Source organism: Anser anser (assembly GCF_964211835.1).
Source record: "Anser anser genome assembly, chromosome: 7".
Classification (NCBI taxonomy): domain Eukaryota; kingdom Metazoa; phylum Chordata; class Aves; order Anseriformes; family Anatidae; genus Anser; species Anser anser.
Genome location: NC_139727.1, coordinates 10,747,775 through 10,766,919, shown reverse-complemented (window position 1 = coordinate 10,766,919; position 19,145 = coordinate 10,747,775). Strand labels below are relative to the sequence as shown.

Genomic DNA, 19,145 nt, shown 5'->3' with positions numbered 1-19,145 from the left:
TCATTAATATGTAACTTATTCACAAAATTTGTTTCCGGTGTATTTCTTTGTGTATTTGCAAAGACTGCTTTCTCAAAGTGTCTTTGTCACCAATTCAAGTGTTCAATGTGATGGGTTTTGTTCTTTGACACTGCTTAAAATAATGAAGGTGATTATTTTGGGATTCCTTTTACTGAAGCTGTTTTCCATGTTAAATTTTGTATTTTGTTTCCATTACTTCACAATCAGGCCTTACAGCTGCTGCTTAATATCACTTCCACATTCTGAAAGAAACAAAACCAAATTGGCCTGGGGCCTTCTCAGTACTTTATGCAGTGTCCTGCCATGTTTTTTCTAACCCCTGGGAAAGGAGTAGTCGTCTTCTCCCTACTTAACTGTTCTGATGGTCTTCCTTTCTTTACAGTACCACTGTTTCTCAGCGTTTGACATAATGCTTTTCACATCAATTTGGTCATGTTCCACTGGCATCTTGTATTAGTGCTTGCATCAGTCAAAGATTCAAATGACTTTATCACTGTCAATGTCACCTTTACTCATTATAAATTGAGATTTTTTTGAAGATATAAATCTCCATAATTTATTATTGTACGTAGATCTCAGAATGATTAGGACATTTAAAGCAAGAGTTCTTATCCTAGGATTTTGTTGATGAAAAGTGTTTAGGAACTGAAACGTACAGGTATTACCTGTAGATATCTTAATTGTTTCAGTTTGTATATACAGTTGCCTTTGTGCTGTACATGACTGTAACTTTATGAAAATCTGTTGAGAAATATTTCTTTCAATATATTTCAAAGGAACTTTAGTTTCCCATTATGGCAATCTATTGCTGAGAGATTGAGTACAATTTTTTTCCACTTGTATCAATTAGGATGAGTAAGGGGTGCTCAAAGATGTTCAGATACCTGCTGTTTTAAAGGGAGATGTCCAGTTGCCAAGTAGTTAGGTGGATAAGGGTAAATGAATATTCTTTATGCATTCCTCCGAATTAGATTGATCTTACTGAAGAAATCACTGTTCTGTCCTGAAGAAATTGTAGGTGTCTTGTTTGCTTAGAAATGTTATAGTAGCATGATTTTATCTTAATGTTGAGGTGTGTTTTTATATGCTTTCTACTATATAACAAACAAGTCATAAGTTCAAACTTTCCAGAATCCGTGTATAGCTACAGAGGCGGCACCCAGAGAAAAGTTATTCTAACAGTAGAACAGAGCAGAGACCGACACTACAGAATGGTGCTGTGGGGAGCAGGAGCTGCCTGGTGCCCTCAACTTCAAAGGAGAAAAGGTAAAGTCTTTGTACCTATAGGTAGGTTGTCGTAATAGGATTTATATGATTCTATTAATAGCTTTAACATACCCAACTGGTGATACTTTCCATTCAACCTTTATATACTCCCCTTGAAATGGCAGTATATATTTTTTTGAACTTTAACAAGTCTCCTCTATTTGGAAATAGTGTCATCAGCAACAGAATTTGAATGCATTCTTTTTACAACATGGAGGAAGCATGAATATTCAAAAATTTGAATCTAGATACAAATCTAGCCATTAACTGAATAAAAGCATCTCTTGTAAGAACTACATAGCCTGTGTTTTAGCAGTGCCTACTACTGTTCTTTTAAAGTACCTGAAACCAGGTTTAATTTAAAAACTAGGTTTTTAAATTGATTACTCCAGAGTTAGCCTTTCTGATCAGTGGATACATTTAGGAAGTAGATGCTGTATTACTGGAAGTGTTGAGCATGTCTGCTTAAAGTCAGTTTCAAAATAAAACCGAGAAAGGTTAAACAACCTCAGTGAGTATTGACTTGAGTTCTGACTTTAAATTTAGAAATTCTGAATTCTGCCAGTTCCGCTTCAGTTTAGCAATAATTTACAGTCCTAAAAAAGAAATTGCATAACTGCAAGGTCTGCCTCTTGGACTACCTGAAGAAGACAGTCCAATTTAAGTATTAACCAATTAACTTTACTTCATAAAACTTACATGGCTTTTACTTTTGTGCGTACTTCAGTGTAGGCAGGTATATGCTATTTATTAGATAAATGCTTAAAAATTTTATAGAATTTATTATGCTAGGATATTACTTTTTAATATAGAATTCTGAAGTATTTTATGCTGTGTATTGGAGCTGCAAAAAATTAAGTAGATTCCACAGGTAATTTCTAAGACAGAAAAATATATAACTACCTGATGCTTAAAGTAGAAAAGCAGAAAAGATGATGCAGCCCTGTAGTGTTACATTTGCTTACATTTTTTTGGTAAAGCTTATGTCTTATTCTCCAGCTAGAATTCTGTGTATCTAGTGGCTGGTGTTTTAATGATTAAAAGATTATATCTGAAATTCAAGATAAGAGAGATTTCTCAACTGTTCAAATATGCATCAGAGACAAACTGAACATTTGATCCTCATAAGATAGCCAAAAAGCTCACATGATACAAAACAAGTATATACAACACAGCAGCTAATAGTGTGAGTGGGTTACAGGTGGAAAGCACGTGATATTATTCTTGCTTCTAGTCACAGGCGAACAGCTGGGACGTGTTACTGTTTATACTAGTAGATTAGGTAACTCAGTTTTGTAGAGGAAGGGATTGAAACTAGTAAATTTTGAATGGTGTATATCTTTAGAGTAAAGTACAGAAGACTATACAGCTTTGAAGCACATAAAAATCATTGCCAATAAAAATTAATTTCTCATCTATTTCTAAAAATCGGTCCAAGCTTCCAGCATACAATCATCAGACATTCAGTAAATGTTTCTCTCATCTGCCATATCCTACCAAACACATCAAATACGTTTCTGTAAACCAGCATTCTTGGAGGATGAGGGTAGCTGTTATTAACATGGGGTGAAATTCTGAACCCATTGAAGATTGATGGGGAAAACACAGAATAAGCTTTTAAGATGAAGTAAATATTACTAAGTGGTATTTCCTTTTTTTATAGGAGTACCTTCATAATTTAATGAGGGACAACTTGTAGAAAAAAAAGTTGTTTTGAAAGCAATAGCTTAATAGGAAAGCCAAGCAATTTTCTTAACGTTTTAGCTCTACCCCCAGAGGGGTTAAACAGTGTAATAGTGCACGTGTTCAAATGATTTATGAAAAATCAGCCACTGCAAGAACCTGAACTGGTCTCAACATACCATACGAGCTCATTGGTTCTTCAAGGCTACTTCTGTTTCACTGCAATGTCTAATTCTTCTCTGAATAATCCTTTGTCATAACTGTTATTTCTGAAAATGTCTGTCTTTTTTCCCCCCAGAACTTCAACAGAAAAGGTTTGAAAGATTTTAAAAATTCTCGTTGAAACATAAGAAGCAGCAATATGCATAATAGAGATTCTTAAAGAGAAGTACAAGAAATCATGGTGTAAAACGTTCCCATTTGAGCAAACACTGCATTAGTATCACCTACCTGAACCATTCCAAAAACATGAAAACATTACTCATCTTTTTTACGCTTAGATTTTTTTTGAGCCTTCTCTGAAACCCGGAAAATGTTCTTCTGGTACTCTTAAGGAGCCATGCAATTCTTATGCAAAGTTGATAGAGAAAGAGAAAAAACATGCATTTCATGAGGCTTGACCTAAACTTGCTGGAACCAACTATATGAGAACGTTTTGCTGATTTATTAGTTAATCTTGTAAATGACATCAGTTTTCTATAAATTAACCAAGATATGGAAATTAAACTCTTGCTTGTTTTCTGGTCTGTAGGTCATCTATGGGACTTTAAATACCTTCTGGTCCAACGTAGTTCTGTCTCAGGTGACTTAGAGTTGCACACAACTCCATGGTCATACTGTGAGTGTTTGTTTGATGATGACAAAAGGGCCATTGAATTTAAAGAAAAGTTTCAGAAAAGCAGAACCTCTGTCACGAAAATGACAAATCTATCAGCACATTTGGATGAAAAATACTCAGGTAAATTTATTCTTAGTACTGTTGTATCTGTATAGTGCGGTGCATAGCTAAGCAAAATAGATGCTCTTTATTGAAGTAAAATGTTTTTTTTCAAGTTAACATAGTTCTGCTGAGAGCCCAAATTTATTTTAGAGGCTGCTGCTCAGTGTCTAAACTGAATGCAGCCTTCATTCAGGGAGCACAGAAGTGAGGTAGGTGTGGTATGTGGTGTCATACAAAGATAGCTTTGAAACATATAGGGAAGTGCTGCCTTTTGTTGCCTATGTCAACTATTATAATAATGTGATTAACCACTCAAAGAGTTTGTGGAAAACTACTTTGGATATTGCGGAGTACTCTTGAATTCTCTGAAGCTAGAGTAAAACAGCTACTGCTATTATAAACTTCTTACAGAAGATCAAAAAATCTGTTGGACAGTCATCCCCTCATAAATAGGCCTAGAGGATTGCTAAGGTTGGTGTTACATTTTAATAACTCAATAAAATTGATTTTTGCAGTACTTAACTTCTTATTTATTTATAAGTATAGCAGCAAACAAGTTGTTAAAGCTCTGTTTTTTAGTGTCTATCTCTGAATCAGAGTGGAGGCAAAGCAATTAGTTTCTGTTCCTGATCTAATCATGGCTTATATTCCACTTCTATTGGCACACCCCCTTTTCAGAACAAAGTTTTTAGAACAGGTAGGTTATTTTACCAATTACTGTGTTAATGCATCTAATACATCAGATCATGGACTTTATTTGCAGAAAATCCCCATGACAAACTTCATAGTATTTTTTCCATATCTATAACCTGTATCTAAAACTTGTATAATATGAAATTTACTTTGCTTGTATGCATTGAGATCTATAGGTGTTTATGAAATCATTTTCCATTTATTTTGAATGTCCCTATTTCATTCTGTGCACTTAAACTCAGTCCTCACCGTTGTGTTCATGTGATATAAAAGCAGCTTAAACTTCTATTGATAATTTTTCTTAAGTAAGATATTCTGATTACCACAGAATAATGTTTGGCCTGCCACATTAGAAAAGCTGTGTTTCGAGATTAATAAAGTCATTTTGATTGTTTTATGGTACTGCTGGATTTCAAAATTTTTTGCAAAATTCTATGATCTCTTGATCCTTTATTCAGGCTCTTCTATAATGGGATCTACCATAACAGTAACAAAGGAAGTACTACATAGTTATGTATATTTTTTAGATGTAGTATTAAAGTACGATAAATTTTCACTGTTGAAATAATCTCTTACATTTGAGAATGTGTTTCTAAAGAAAAAAAATGCATAAAGTTATATTGATGACTTTGTTTTTGAATCAGCTGTACCTCTTACTTTGCTTTATCTACAAAACTGAACGCAAGTTTGATTGAAATTGTTGTTTCTGTAGGAGTGATTCAAGTGAAAGCCCACATCTTAGAGCTGAAGTTCATTGTTTTAACTGGTCAGTACAGGCAACTCATCTTCCATGCTGACACTTCCCTGGAGTGTGTGTTGGCTTCTCTGCCTATGATTACGTATTCAGGCTGTGCTAAATGTGGCTTGGAACTACAGGCAGATGAGAACATGATCTACAAGCAATGTTTTAGATGTTTGCCATACAACAAAGTAAAAACATTCTACAGGTAAATAAGATAAAGCTAGAATATATACTATTAAAGAAGTAAACTACAATTTTTCTATTTTAAGTCTCACATAAAATTGTGTATTTAAGGTGTGGTTTGTAGTTTCTGGTGTTCTAATGAATTTTCAACAATCTGTTCATAAATTGCTGTACTAGATTTAAACAAAGAATGTCACCTGTAAGTAATGTAACTTTTTACTTTCTTTGAATACTATGTTCAGTAACAAGGTTTATCCAGTACTGTTTCAGTGAGTTAGGATGAAGTAGAATGTTCAGGACAAAAGTAAAACTTGAGCCTCATATTTCAGCCTAAGTTTGAAATTGTGTGAACATGCAACCACGTTTCTAAACTGATAAATTTATTTTAGCCTTTTGGGAATAGAACTAACAAATGTTTTCATTAAATATTCTCAGAGAGCAGGGATGCAAAATTATCAGTAGATGGCACTGTGACTCAAGATGAATATGCATATTTACTTAAAGAATATGAGATTCCGGCTTATTTGGATTTGGTTGATGTAGAAATACCTTGAACAATAAGTAGTCACATTTCAAAAGCTCAAAGTAAATTTAAGAATCATAGTAACTTGAAAGACTTGTAGGTACAGTGAATTCTGAGACAATCATAGAATGAATAGAATTCTAGAATATCTAAGTCTTCAATCAGTTTTCTTCCTATAAAATTATTCCTAAATTACTTCATAGTGAGTTACATTAGTGAATCATTACATACTCAACAGTTTTTTTACTTGACTTTGATTTAAATAATAGAAGCCTCTTTGTCTAACAGGGTAGTAACTTGATCATTCTCTGCTCTGCAAAATAGTCCTGCATCTTTAAGAAAGAGCATTACAGCAACCGAAGTCTTCAAGAAAAGACATAGTAGATACGTGAATAAACAGAACAAATTTTTCTAGTATCTAGTTAAAAATATCTGTTACTCAGTTTGTCTTCGTGATAGAACCAGTTTTGCCTGTCAACTAACAAAAGAAAAGGTATGTAAATCACTAGAAATGAGTAGGCCTAAAACTCATAGGATGAGATTGGTAACTAATAGTGAAAACTGTGGATGCATGCATTTTCGTGTATATTTATTTTGCTTATACACGACTTCAGATAACTTAGCAACTTCACTGGAGCTACACAGCTTTTTTAATTAATTATTTTTAGAAGTGTTCAGAAGACTGGGACTATATTTGTCACTTCATATGCAGACAACTGTCCTTTTTATTCAAAACAGGACAAGTGTTACTTGTTAGGTGAATTTCTTCCAGATCTGGCATAGGTTATGTTTGCATGTTTAGGTTTTTGCCCTGAATATTATCAAAACAAAGTATTGAAATACAAGACTATTGAGTGTTTCCCAAGTTGACTGATAAGGTTCAGCTTTCCATTGCTATTACAGTTCCTTTGTACACTTACCTGATCTGAGAAATTAGTTTCTTAAATGAAGGAAGATTTTTTAATTTTTAGCAATTAAAAAGCTCTATCTTCAATCCACTTTAATCTCAAGAAGTGAAATTCAGGCTTTAGCAGAAACATCAAGTGTTCAGCTTTATGACATCTTGACATGTTTATGCTTTCAGGAATTAAAAACCTCATTTGGTGCAGTTTTCATCGTCTTTCAGGAAAAAGCCTGATTTGCTTAAAGCATTGTTTTTTGCCGTTGTTTCAAAGTAAGGCTTACTTAATAGCTTTAAAGTTATTTTAACGTTGTGTAGTGAAGTTCAGTATATATCAAGCTCATATTACAGCTCTACAGATTTGACTGGTAAGTGCGTAGAGGCTTTCTAGTTCTTGATATGTCGGAGGGTAGTATTACATTATATTACTTTCATTCAGAAATCTTGCTTAAACCAGAAAAAATATTGCAGCTAACTTTCAAGAGTCTTGTGTTTTCTGACCTAGGCCTGCTTTGATGACAGTAGAAGATAGTGGATGTGAAATTAATATTCATGTGGTGTCTGAGTTGATGGAAAAAATCTTCCTCAATATTCCTGCCGACTGGCTGAACAGATCAGTAGGTACTGTTTCATGAATTGTGGTAGAAATACTATGGGCAGCAAAGTTTGCTAAATATTCAGCTACTAAATGGATTTCCTGTATAGAAAAAAAAATCCCTTAGAAGTTTTTAGAAGTAGCTGTCATACATTAATTATAGAAATAACTATAAATGGTGTTGTATCAGACAGGCTTCCACTGATGATACTTGAGTTTGGATTGTTGAGGTGTTGTATATGATTCACAAGCATAGTTTAATGAGAAGCTGTGGTGGTTTTACTCGGGTGGGTGGCCGAGCTCCACCACAACCGCTCTCACTCCCCCTCCTCAAAGAGGAACGGGGAGAAAATATGATGAAAAGGGCTCAAGGGTTGAGATAAGGACAAGGAGATCACGCAGTAATTATTGTGACGGGCAAAACAGACTCAGCATAGGGAGATAGTAAGATTTATTGCCTATTACTAACAAGCTGGAGAAGTGAGAAAGGAAAGAGACCAAAACCCCTTCCCCACCCCCATCCACCCTCTTCCACCTCCTCCCCCTGAGCGGCGCAGGGGAACGGGGGAATGGGGGTTATGGTCAGTCTATAGCGCTTCTTCTCCGCCGCTCCTTCTCGGTCACTCTCGTCCCCTGTGCTGTGGGGTCCCTCCCACAGGATGCAGTCCTTGCTGAACTGATCTGGCGTGGGCTGCCCGCAGGCAGCAGCTCTTCAAGAACTGCTCCAGATATGGGTCCGTACCGCGGGGTCCATCCCTCAGGAGCGAACTGGTCCAACCTGGATCCCCCACGGGCAGCAGCTCCTGCCAGCTCACCTGCTCCTGTGTGGGCTTCTCTCCACGGGCTGCAGGTCTGGCCCGGAATCTGCTCCGGCAGGGGTCTTCCACAGGCCGCAGCCTCCATCGGTGCAGGCCCACCTGCTCCACCGTGGTCTCCTCCGCGGGCTGCAGGGTGGAACCCTGCTCCACCGTGGTACTCCATGGGCTGCAGGGGGACAGCCTGCTTCACCATGGGCCTCAGCACAGGCCGCAGGGGACTTCTGCTCCGGCGCCTGGAGCACCGCTCCCCCTCCTTCTTCACTGACCTTGGCGCCTGCAAGGCTGTTCCTCACTCCTCTCGCTCTCCCAGCTGCTGTGTGGCACAGCGTTTTATTTATTTTTTTTCCCTCTGTCTTAAATATGCTCTCACAGAGGCACAAAACAACATCACTTATTGGCTCAGCTCTGGTCAGCAGTGGGGCCCTTACCTAACATGGGGCAACTTCTAGATCCTTCTCACAGAAGCCACCCCTATGGCCCCCTGCTACCAAAACCTTGCCACGGAAACCCACTACAGAAGAACTCTTCGCACATTGTTGTCTTAAAAAATGATGAAAAACAAAATCTAATATTGTATTTGGATGTTAGGTTACATTTCCGGTAATTGAGTGTAGCTTTCATGGATGTAGAACTTCAGTGTTAGGTTCTATTATGAAAGTATGAAGTAAGTAAATCAGATTGTTCTGTATTTTGCAGTGCCTTCCTCGGATATAACGTACAGCACAATAGTAGCAGATCTGTGTCATTCACTGCTAGCAGATACAGAAGCATCGTACTTCTTGGAAATTAAGAGCCATTTTGTGCTAGATGAAAACAGCTATCCTTTGCAAAAGGATTTCCATCTGCTAAATTTTCATCCTGATCTTTGAAGCATTGACCTCTGCCACAACTGAATAACACTGTAAGAACAAGATTGCAAGCAGAAGAAAAATTAATTAGCTCAAGGAAGCAAATATTTGTTAAAATACAATAAGCATTTTTGCATTTAACTTATTTCCCCTCAAAAAAACACAAAAGGACTGGTATGGAATATCTGCTAATTGTATATAATACTGCTGTAAAACTGATGAATTGTCATAAAATGTATTTTTATACATATATTTTTATTTTAATAAACTCTTGCTGGTATCTCAGTTTTCTACTCTACAGAAAAGTTTTCTAATGTTAAGAGACTGATTTTTTCAGATATGGCATATTAGAGGAAGATGGTCACAATTCAGTAGCATCATTGTAGTTAAAAAGACTTTCATCCTACCTGTTATGTCTTTGCGCTTACTATCCTATTGTGGTTGCTTTCTGTCTTTTAACAGCAAGATTTCTGCTGCTCTGTCTCAGCATTTTTGCTGTTTTTTTTCTCTTAAAATAGCTCTCTGAGAATCTAATCTTGTGTAGCTAGAAGTTATTGCATCAATTTAAGTGGTCTTAAACAGTTTCAAATGGTGCATTCTTTTATGGTCACCTTAAATCATTTAGTTGTATGCATGTAGCTATAAGCTAGCAAATAAACATAATCACCTTAAACCAATTTAAAATCAATCAAAGACAATTTAACTCAGTTTTACAAAACTTTCAGTTCAATAAGATCTAGAAATGCATTTAATTCTTATTAAAGTCTTAGTGTATTCTTTGTGATGTTCATCGTTAAAAGACTGAGTGGATGATTACTGTACCTGACTTCATAAAGCATCAGCCTGCTCACTATTACTCTGAAAGCAATCAAATATATAGATGGGGTGATCGGTATTGTCTGATTGTACCTTTTATTGAGGCTGGTAGAAGCTGTAGGGTATAAATTTTATTTGCTAATGTTGTTTTGACATTCATACTGGGCTTCTTACCTGTTTGGTGAGGCTACTCTGCATGGTGATGCAATAACTGTAGTTAGGCCTGATAACATCATTGTCAATTCTTAGGTCGTTTTGGGTTACGTCCAAGTAACGGGTTATCATTTGTGTGCAGAATTCAAAACCAAGAATTGAAATTTACTAGTCAAAATAACTAATACTGGAGATCATGTTTGTCTTCCTGTTTGCTCTGCTGTATGTTAACTAAATTGGAAAAAACATTTTGAAGAGGGGGTAGAAGGAGTTCCAGCCTACCAGGGACAAAGTCTTCTGTTTGTGTTTGGGGAAGGAAAAAATATAGTTTCTTCTTCTCCCCGTCTCCTTTGTGTTAAATGGTCAAAGGTTTTTTGCCTTTTGGGGCACAAAAATAGCCTTTTCATTAGGCCATAACCTAATGAAAGGTTTTTGTGAGGTTATGAAAGGCAGTGGAAGCTTCTCTATTTTAAAGGCGTTTTTTTTGTCCGTGGAGTGTCTGTTTAAAAAGCCCATTTCGAAGTTCAAATATAAGACGAAGCTGATCTGCCTGTGTTCACATACTACAATTTTATTATTGTATCAGAGAGAATTCTGGAAGTGTCTTAAAGAGACTTCCTGCCTAAGTTGTGGCACTTTAACTCTGTCCATTTCAAGAGTATAGTGTCACTTTAACAAATATGCATTCTGCACATTCCAGCCTTGACCAGGATCAATTTGTGTTCTCTGCTTCTCAGCTGATGCTGTGAATGTTTATTCAGTTGTTTCTCATCTGCTTCATATGGAAAAATAGCTTTGATTTCTAAAAGAAAGTTTATCTCTAGAACAGCTTGGAGCAAGCTGAGAGTGTAATGTTTTGTTGAGCTAGAAATTGTACTAACAGTCTAACTTTCTGGTTCATTTTCTATAACATAACACATGTATCTTGTGGCGTGCATATCTAGGTCTCGTTTCTTACCTTGGCCTTTAAAAGACCATGTAAAAATTTCACTATATACAAAGTTATATTTACTATACTTCAGGATTATCACCAAGATGTCTTAGTTCAGAATAGAGGATAAAGGTATGCGTTTTCTCAACTTTATGATTTTTGTAGTATTAGCAACAAAAGCAAGGACCCCAACTAGTAATATATATTTCTTTGTCATTCTTTTTTTTGTTGAACTTTGAAACGTCTGTCTCCTGTTTTTGAAAATATACATAGCTCATTGTCTGGGAAGAAACCAGATACTGTGATTCTTGCTGCATTTGACGCCCCTTTGCGTATGGGTGATTTCCTTACTTTGGTGGTGGTTGTTTAGCTTTCTTGTTTTGTACACCAGAATGATGATGCTGTTTTTTGTGGCTGCTTGGGTGGAGGCTTTCTTCTAGCTTCAGCGAAGTTGAAACTGATGTGGAAAAGGCAGACATGAGCACTGGAAGAGATGTAGAAAAGGTAAGCGTGAACAGCTGCTATAATGTTGTTCTTAAGCCTTCTGAAAAATAGAAAGAAAAGTCAGAAATGAATTCAGATTGTTTTTGAATGTCAGAACACTCAGTTTAAGCAATATTCTCTTACAAAACAATTTTCTAAAATGTATTGATTTAAAAATATGTTCACTGTGCTTCTGAGACACCAACTTGATATGTTTGTGTCTTTTATCTTATGATGTATTTTATTTCTTAAACTGGATATCTTTGAGAAATATTCATTCAGTGTATTTCACACCGTTGTGTTTACAGTGAGGTTGATCTATTCCGGGAGCTATTTGTCAGTTTCTTTTCAAAAGGAAAGCTGGGAATATGGAAGAGTAAGGACATCCAGAAGGGAATGAGTCTCCCAGAAATGTTCTCTCTTGGTTTTACTGTTGACTGTTGTTGAATGCTTTATGCACTCTGAGTGGCTCAGGTCACAATCCAGAACTGGTCAGCCAGTAATACTGCAGGTATAAAACAGTCGGGCATAGAGACAGGGCCAAAACGGAGAACAGGAAAAAAAAAAATCTTTGAAAGCTGCCACATTTGGTGCCTCTAGAAGGACCTAGGGAGAAAGGCAGCCGAAAAAGAAAGATAGCTGTAACCTAATTAAGGAACCCTGGTCTGGGGTTCCTACTTAGCTAGTGTCAGGGGTTTTCCTGGGCAAACCTTGGTATTCTTCATGAAGTGTCAAGCTGAATGCTTTGTGTCTGTGCAAAGCTTCCACCTGAGTGTATCTGTTCCATCAGTTTCTGAAGCAGCGGAGCCTGTGAGCATACAAAGAACTGCTACAGCTTGTGCAGAGCATGCTGTGCAAAACAGACTTTTCCGTACTTGGCTCTTCTTTTACTGGGTATTTAACTCCCTGACAAACAGGGATACAATGCATTTACTTCCTCTTCAGGGTCTTCTTACAGGTCTTCTCTCAGCAGTGTTATAATATGCCTGCTGATATGACAGTATACGTAGGTCTGCATGTCACCACTTACGCACAACTCAGTGTTTCTTTTTCTACCTTATATTTTCCTTTTACTCAGAGTATGCTGTGACCATTGGTTTTCCCGAATAATAATATTTATGCAGGCTGTAGCGCCACCTCCTGTCCAATGTTGGGCTTTGATGTGCATCGATGCAGTGACACAAAGTTCTTGTAAAGGTGGCTCTTTTTTTGGTATGGAACAGAATGCAGATGATGTGAACTCTTATGCCTTTTAGGTGACCTTTCCTGTTTCACAATAAAAATTTCAGAGATACTAAGTCTGCTTTTACTGTAACATGTTCACATGGTATATTTTTTGCTAGTGTAAATTGCATTGAAAAAGTTAACAGCTGTTGCTGTTCTAAGAAAAAACAGTACAAAATGTTCCTTTAAAGACCTCTGTTAATAAGCACCAAATTCACAGATGTTGTGTGCAAGGCCTATAGAGATTTTTTTGCAGAGATGATGACTTGTGAAGCTCTGGGTCACATGGCTTTAAAGCTTTTTGGGGGTAATGTCTGGCTTACAGTTTTGTATACCACCTACCCTTGGTGGTAATAATCTAAACTCCGTAGCTTTGACAAGGCCTTGCAAGATTACTTGTGTACACATGCAAAATGAACTGTTCACACAGCTGTAGTGATGAAGAACAAATGTTGCTCAAAGGCAAAACTAGTTTTTATTAATTTTTAATAGGTATTTTTTCCTAACTTTCAGTCCCTTTGGAATAGAGAATAGATTTAGACCAAACACAATGTAAACAAAGTATAAGAAGTATAAGCAAATGGGGAGGGATTGCTGAGCATATATCTCTGTAGGCAGAAATGCATCATGAAATTCGGATGAAGTGCAGGAAAGCACAAAATCATATATATATATATATTTATAAAAATCATAAATATATATTATATGTATATGATTTTGTGCTTTTCTGCATAATGGCATAGGTATATATAATGGCATAAGAATTATGCCATATATAACGTAGCCCTAATTGGTACAGCCTTATGGGACTATAAATTTATGTCAAAATTGGATCTTTGTTTGGGGAGCAAATACAATCTGTTTATTTTAACTTGCGATTGTTTCTGCAGGTACATACACCTAAAATATTTCTGTGTATAGCAGTGACAGATTTACAGATGCCATCCCACATATTTGTTAAACAAACAAACAAAAGAAAAACAGTAATTAAGCAATGGTGCCAAAAAATCTGAGTGAGACTAATGAGATTTTGAGGATCAGGGATGTCCCAAGAATATCCTGACTGTAGGTGAAAACGAATGAATTTTTCAGCTAATTAAGTCCTTATTTTATCCGTGTAAGTGATCCCCTTTTTGCAAAGCCGCTGGGGGCTGCAGGCAGATCGCACTTCTTTGGCTCCCTCTGCTGGATTGCAGTTTGCAAACCACTGCACAAGTCAGAGCTCAGAAGTGACTGACCCAGCTTCTGTCTCTGTCAGAGTGAATGATTCAGTACGATCACAGAATCCACTAGGAAGCCATCATAATACATAAGGGAACTTTGTATAAAAAGGCACCATGCCTATTCTTGTACTGCTTTTGCAACAAGCAGTGAGATCAGATCCTTTTACAGATTGTACAGTACCCTGCAAGTAAATCAGTGTCTTGTGTGCATCAGAAATAAATTATGATGTCTCCTAAATACACATAACACAATCGGATTTGGCCCTAAATGCACTTAATTCCAAATGATATCAATGGACTTTGGCCTGTGCATAAATCCTCGATGCAAAGGATTATTTCATTAGAAAAAGAAATCAGGAACAGTGTTGGTATCAAGAAGTGCCGCATGGGCAGTATCATAGCAGCTATGTGAACTATTCAATTGAAAGACTTTTTTTAAATATTCATTTTAATTCAAATATTTAAAAAAAATCTAAGTTAGTGCTTAGCCAGATGAACAAGCCAACAAAGGTAAGTGCTCACAAGAAGGGCTGAAATAAGCAGATGTGGGCAGGCTAGCAATTACTGGAATTGTCTGCTGCAGCCAGAGTACTGCACACTGTCTGTTCCCATTGCTTACTTAAGGTATATGTTCTAAAAAATTCAAGAAATATAGGAAGGGTAAAAGTCAGTCTTTCAAGCTAGCAAGAATCAGTGTTGTTCCCACAGGCACTGTTGCCTCACTTTACTGAGAAAGGTGATGTCTGAATGGTAAAATGCATTTTTTTCCTTTTTTCCCCCCTAGGAGCCAAGTAAACCGTTTCTATTCCTGTCCCAGCCTGAGGTTCAAGTGGTACATTGTGCATTGGAAATGCTAACCTGAAGCATTCCTGCCTACTGTTATCCAACTTACTATGTAGTTTTGGTTGTATGTAAGTTGCTTTTTAGGACTTGAGTTGATACCTTTTTTGCCATACCAACCTACTTTTTCCTTAGAGAATGAATGAGATCTCTGCGACAATCTGTTTGTATTTGGCAACCAGGGGCTGAAGGATGTGAGAGAGTTAAACATTTTCTTAGGATTTCTGAGACCTATGAGTCAGTATGTCCATGAGCAAAGGTTACGTAAACTAATAGATTAGAACAAGATTTAGTTGCATAAACACTGTTACTGCATTTCAATCTGTCACAGAGTCAACCCTGCAGATTATCGCAGGCAGAGCAAACCTGAGGTTTACAGTCCATCTTGCCGGACTCCCTCTGGCACTGGTCGCACATGAAATAGCATTATTTCCTTCCTGTGGGGCTGCTCTGAAATCTGTGTACTTTACAGGTCTTACTTGTGCATGCCATATTTAATATACAGTACTGTTGCTCCCTGTGTCTAATTTGGAATGTCACCCTGGTATATTGCTTGCGTAACAATTTTGTGTTTTATTTAACCAAGGACCGTGCCTCTTATGAGGGTGGACCAATAAAGGCAGCCACAGAGACTACATCTAAAGCCCCTTCAAGTTCCCCCAACTTCCCTGCAGTATGTCCTCCATCTCTCTTCCTTCTGTCATACTCTCCCCCACCATATCCTGGATGCAAGAGTTGTCAGGAAGACCAGTATAGAAAGGCATGGGGCAGAGGCAGGGGTGGGTAAACCGTCCAAGCATGTTATCCAGGGAAAGGGAGGCTGGATTAGCAGTGTTGAATGGGCTAGAGTCAGTCCGCAGGCCATCTGACAACCACGTTATGATGACTGTAGGCTGAATTGGTTGAGAATATTCCAGGTCATGAGAAAACAAAGCCTTTCTTGGAGCTGCAGAGCTGTTTCTTCAAAGTGGATCAGGGTCAGAAATTATTTTCCCAAGCTGCTTTCTCCTTGTACAGTGTTTTCCTTGGTGCTTTCCCCAGCTTCTTGCTGATACTATTTCCTCATTTTACACCTGGTTACTGAGGCATCCAAGTTCAAATCTTTATTTAGATGTTTGACTACATCTAAGACAGTTAGTAGAACTAACTGTCTCTACAGCAGCCTTTATTCACAGCACTCGGCTCTGGGTATGAGCTAAAACCCAGGGAGTTTTGTCCTGTATTTTTTTTGTTGTTGCTTGGTTGTTCGTTTTTTTTTCTGTGGGAGTCTGGGAGCGTAACAGAACAGATGGAAGACTAGCAGCAAGATAGTGAAGCTAAACATGTGATTAAAATTCTCAAAAAGAACAAAGCCCTTATTCTATGAAAGGCAGCTTAAAGCTACCCTGAAACTGGCTTGAAGGGGTTTTGCTTGTTTTTTTCTTGTGTGTATACAATTATTTATTGCTTGTTCCTACTGGATATTGAGCAATTGTAGAGAACAGGGGAGACATTCTGGTGGTTGTGCATTGGAGGAAATGAGATCTGGGCAAAGGAGAAGTGAGAGCAGAGTGCCCATGTGACTGTCCCTTGTTTTAAGATGAGATTTGAGGTTTCATGTCATGAAATCATTTGTTTACAGCAAAACATGCTTAAAGGAGGGATCAGTATTCTTCGTAATCAGCTGTTGTTCTATTCATTTAATAAAACAGACAAAAAAGTAGTGCTATGTAGAGATTTGCTAAGTCTTTGAAATATGAGATTGCTTACATCAGCGGGGTGCCTTGCAAACTGCCAAGGTAAAAGAACTGGGCTGCTTTGTTGAGAAAGCTGCTCTCAAACCCAACATAAAAGAGAAAGGAGATGACACGGCTCAAAAACAACAGTTTTCACAGTACTAAAAAGCCTGACAGCTTTCAAAAAGATTAATCCCCCAAAGAAGAGTACCACATCTATGCTGCTCCTTGAACAAAGTCACGTCAGGAGCATTAGAGCATTATTCCCAAGAAAGATGAATGTAGATGACCTGCCAGATTTCATAATGACTTTATGAAACCAGCAGATGGGATAAACCCACACAAATCATCTTCCTTCTTACAGAAAAATAAAGTTAGAATAGAGGCTTATTCAGGGACCATACTGGCTACAGTTGGGCTGTCTTTGTGAAGAGCTCATCTTATTAAAGAAAGCCTGCACATGAAAAGATGGCCTGTAGTTCCAGGTGTTTTTAATAAGTTAAGCATTTATATATAAAAGGCATTGCTTTCTTGTGTTCAGATGGATTGTTTTGGTAAATTATCTTTGAATTACAGCTGTTGCATATGTGTATTTTTACTTTAATTTGAAGTTTGTGATATTGCTTGTCTGACAGTAAAATTCTGTTTTAAAAAAAAATTGTGCTGCCTATGTCAAATTGTAGGTGATGGTCAGTTCTGTGCTTTCAAACAGTCCCACTTATATTTTACTTGCCTAGAGTGTATGTGAAAACAGACACTGTTCTAGCTCCGGTACTGGACTGGCTGGTACTCATTTGGGTTGGCATCAGCACTCTCTTGGATAAACAGTGTCAAAAACTGAAAATCTGGCACTGCATACAGGATGCCAATTTCAGGAAGAGGTTAGCGGTATCTAGAATGGAGAGCTTCTAACAGTTTTGTGCATAGTGAAAGTTAAGTTTAGCTATGGTACATTAGTTTTGATTTTGAAGGCTCACTCAGACTACTTAAGTGCTGTTACTCTTCAGAAACCCTCAAAAATACTTTACAATGGCAATGACTGAGACCTGATCCAAATTGACTGTGGCAGATGACATTTGGCAATTGAGCAGTGTTGCCCACAAGACAGCATACTGTTCCTGGAGGGCTACATTATTGTCATAAGCTAGTACACATTCCAGAAATGCATTAAGCTAAAATTGGCCTGGTTGCAGGTGCAGCTTCACTGGCTTAAGTGGCTTTGAATCATCAGACAGCAAATATCAGCCTTCCAGGGGTTGCGTACAGACTCTGCAGACAGAGATAGGAACAAACTGCAAGCAGTATTTTTGTGAGTCAGCTCAGAAGGGCACTTCTTCCTTTCTTCCCAGGAGAAATCCACAAACATTGTCTGAATTTATTCTAATGTATCTAAAGATACAGTAGGCTAGTGACTTCTCAATATCCTTTAACTGTGAGCTTGGTTAAAGAAAGAATAAATTGTGCAAACATGGATTTGAGACATCTTTGTGTCTTTTCTGATGAAATGAAAAATTTAAAAAGCTATATACATATCACAATGTTATGGGTGACAGTAGTATGTAACCCCTTAAGGTACAAGTTGGTCACCACTATCTTTCAGTAAGCATGTTTTGATGCGTTCAATGAAAATAGTCAGCCTTGCTGGACATACCAAATCCAGGATGAGAACGTTATGAAACTTCATCCTGTGGAGGGTTTAAAAAAAAATGTGATGCTATCATCACATTTTATTATGTACGTGTTCTTGGAATATTGGACAATTTGCAAGAAATTTGGAAAATGCATTTGACTGGAAGGGTTGTGTGCTGAATCATTTCACAGTTGGCATCCATGGAACAGTGCTGGAATATCTACAAGTGCCAGGGTGTTTCTCATCAACTCAGCCAAAGGTTTCTGTCGGAATAAGAAAGGAAGTAAAATGCTGTCAAGTTGTACTCTTCCCCACAGCACTCACAAAGTCCTATACTACTGCGGTGAGATTTGTCCAGGCATGATCTCAGGCTACCAGGGACACCAGTAAGAGTGCTCAGGAACAGAAGGGTTCAAGGAACTTCTTTTTTTCCAGCCATGTAGGATGCATATGGTCAGCACAAGCTGCTGACTTGAACTGCCTACTCTGCTTCATTGCTGTAATAAACATGGCAAGTAAAATAAAGTGGCCGGAAAGCTGCTGCTGACCTAGGCATGGCTGTTAACCCCTAAAATGCTTTCTGACCTGCAATCTAAAGGAGTAGTTGCACATTGTGTGTGTGTGGAGAGGTCTTTTAGGCTCAAAGCCTGGCTTCACATAGAAAGTGACTTTTTGTAGCCTGTTTTGAAGACTCAGGAAGCACTCTTGTGTTCACAAAAGCATTATGAGGTGGGTCTTGGCCCCCCTCTCCCAGCTGAGCGAGTTGTGATGGGAGGGTACTAGGTAAAGACCCAGGAACAAACTGAGAATGTGCTGTAGGTGCTATATAGGAAAGGTATTAAATTATTTCTGATCAAAAAAAAAAAAAGAATTTGAAAGTTTTTTTCTGACATTTTGGCATCCTTTTCCTTGCCCCA

At 37.6% G+C, this 19,145-nt stretch overlaps 1 protein-coding gene across 9 annotated transcripts in view; it reads left to right on the top strand.

Moving 5' to 3' along the window:
* The window catches only part of SHLD2 (shieldin complex subunit 2), a 45,122-nt gene that overhangs the window by 25,845 nt on the left and 132 nt on the right, over window positions 1-19,145 (top strand). For 5 of the 9 annotated variants that reach the window (XM_083845315.1, XM_083845316.1, XM_083845318.1 and 2 more), the window contains 5 exons: window positions 1,153-1,287; window positions 3,722-3,928; window positions 5,316-5,550; window positions 7,458-7,573; window positions 9,062-19,136. In XM_083845315.1, the coding sequence (XP_083701441.1) occupies window positions 1,153-1,287; window positions 3,722-3,928; window positions 5,316-5,550; window positions 7,458-7,573; window positions 9,062-9,234 (866 nt within the window). In that variant the 3' untranslated portion in view covers window positions 9,235-19,136. Of the gene's footprint in view, window positions 1-1,152; window positions 1,288-3,721; window positions 3,929-5,315; window positions 5,551-6,339; window positions 6,543-7,457; window positions 7,574-9,061; window positions 19,137-19,145 lie in introns of those variants that run through there. The other 4 variants (XR_014587137.1, XR_014587136.1, XM_083845320.1 and 1 more) reach the window with 4 other exon arrangements.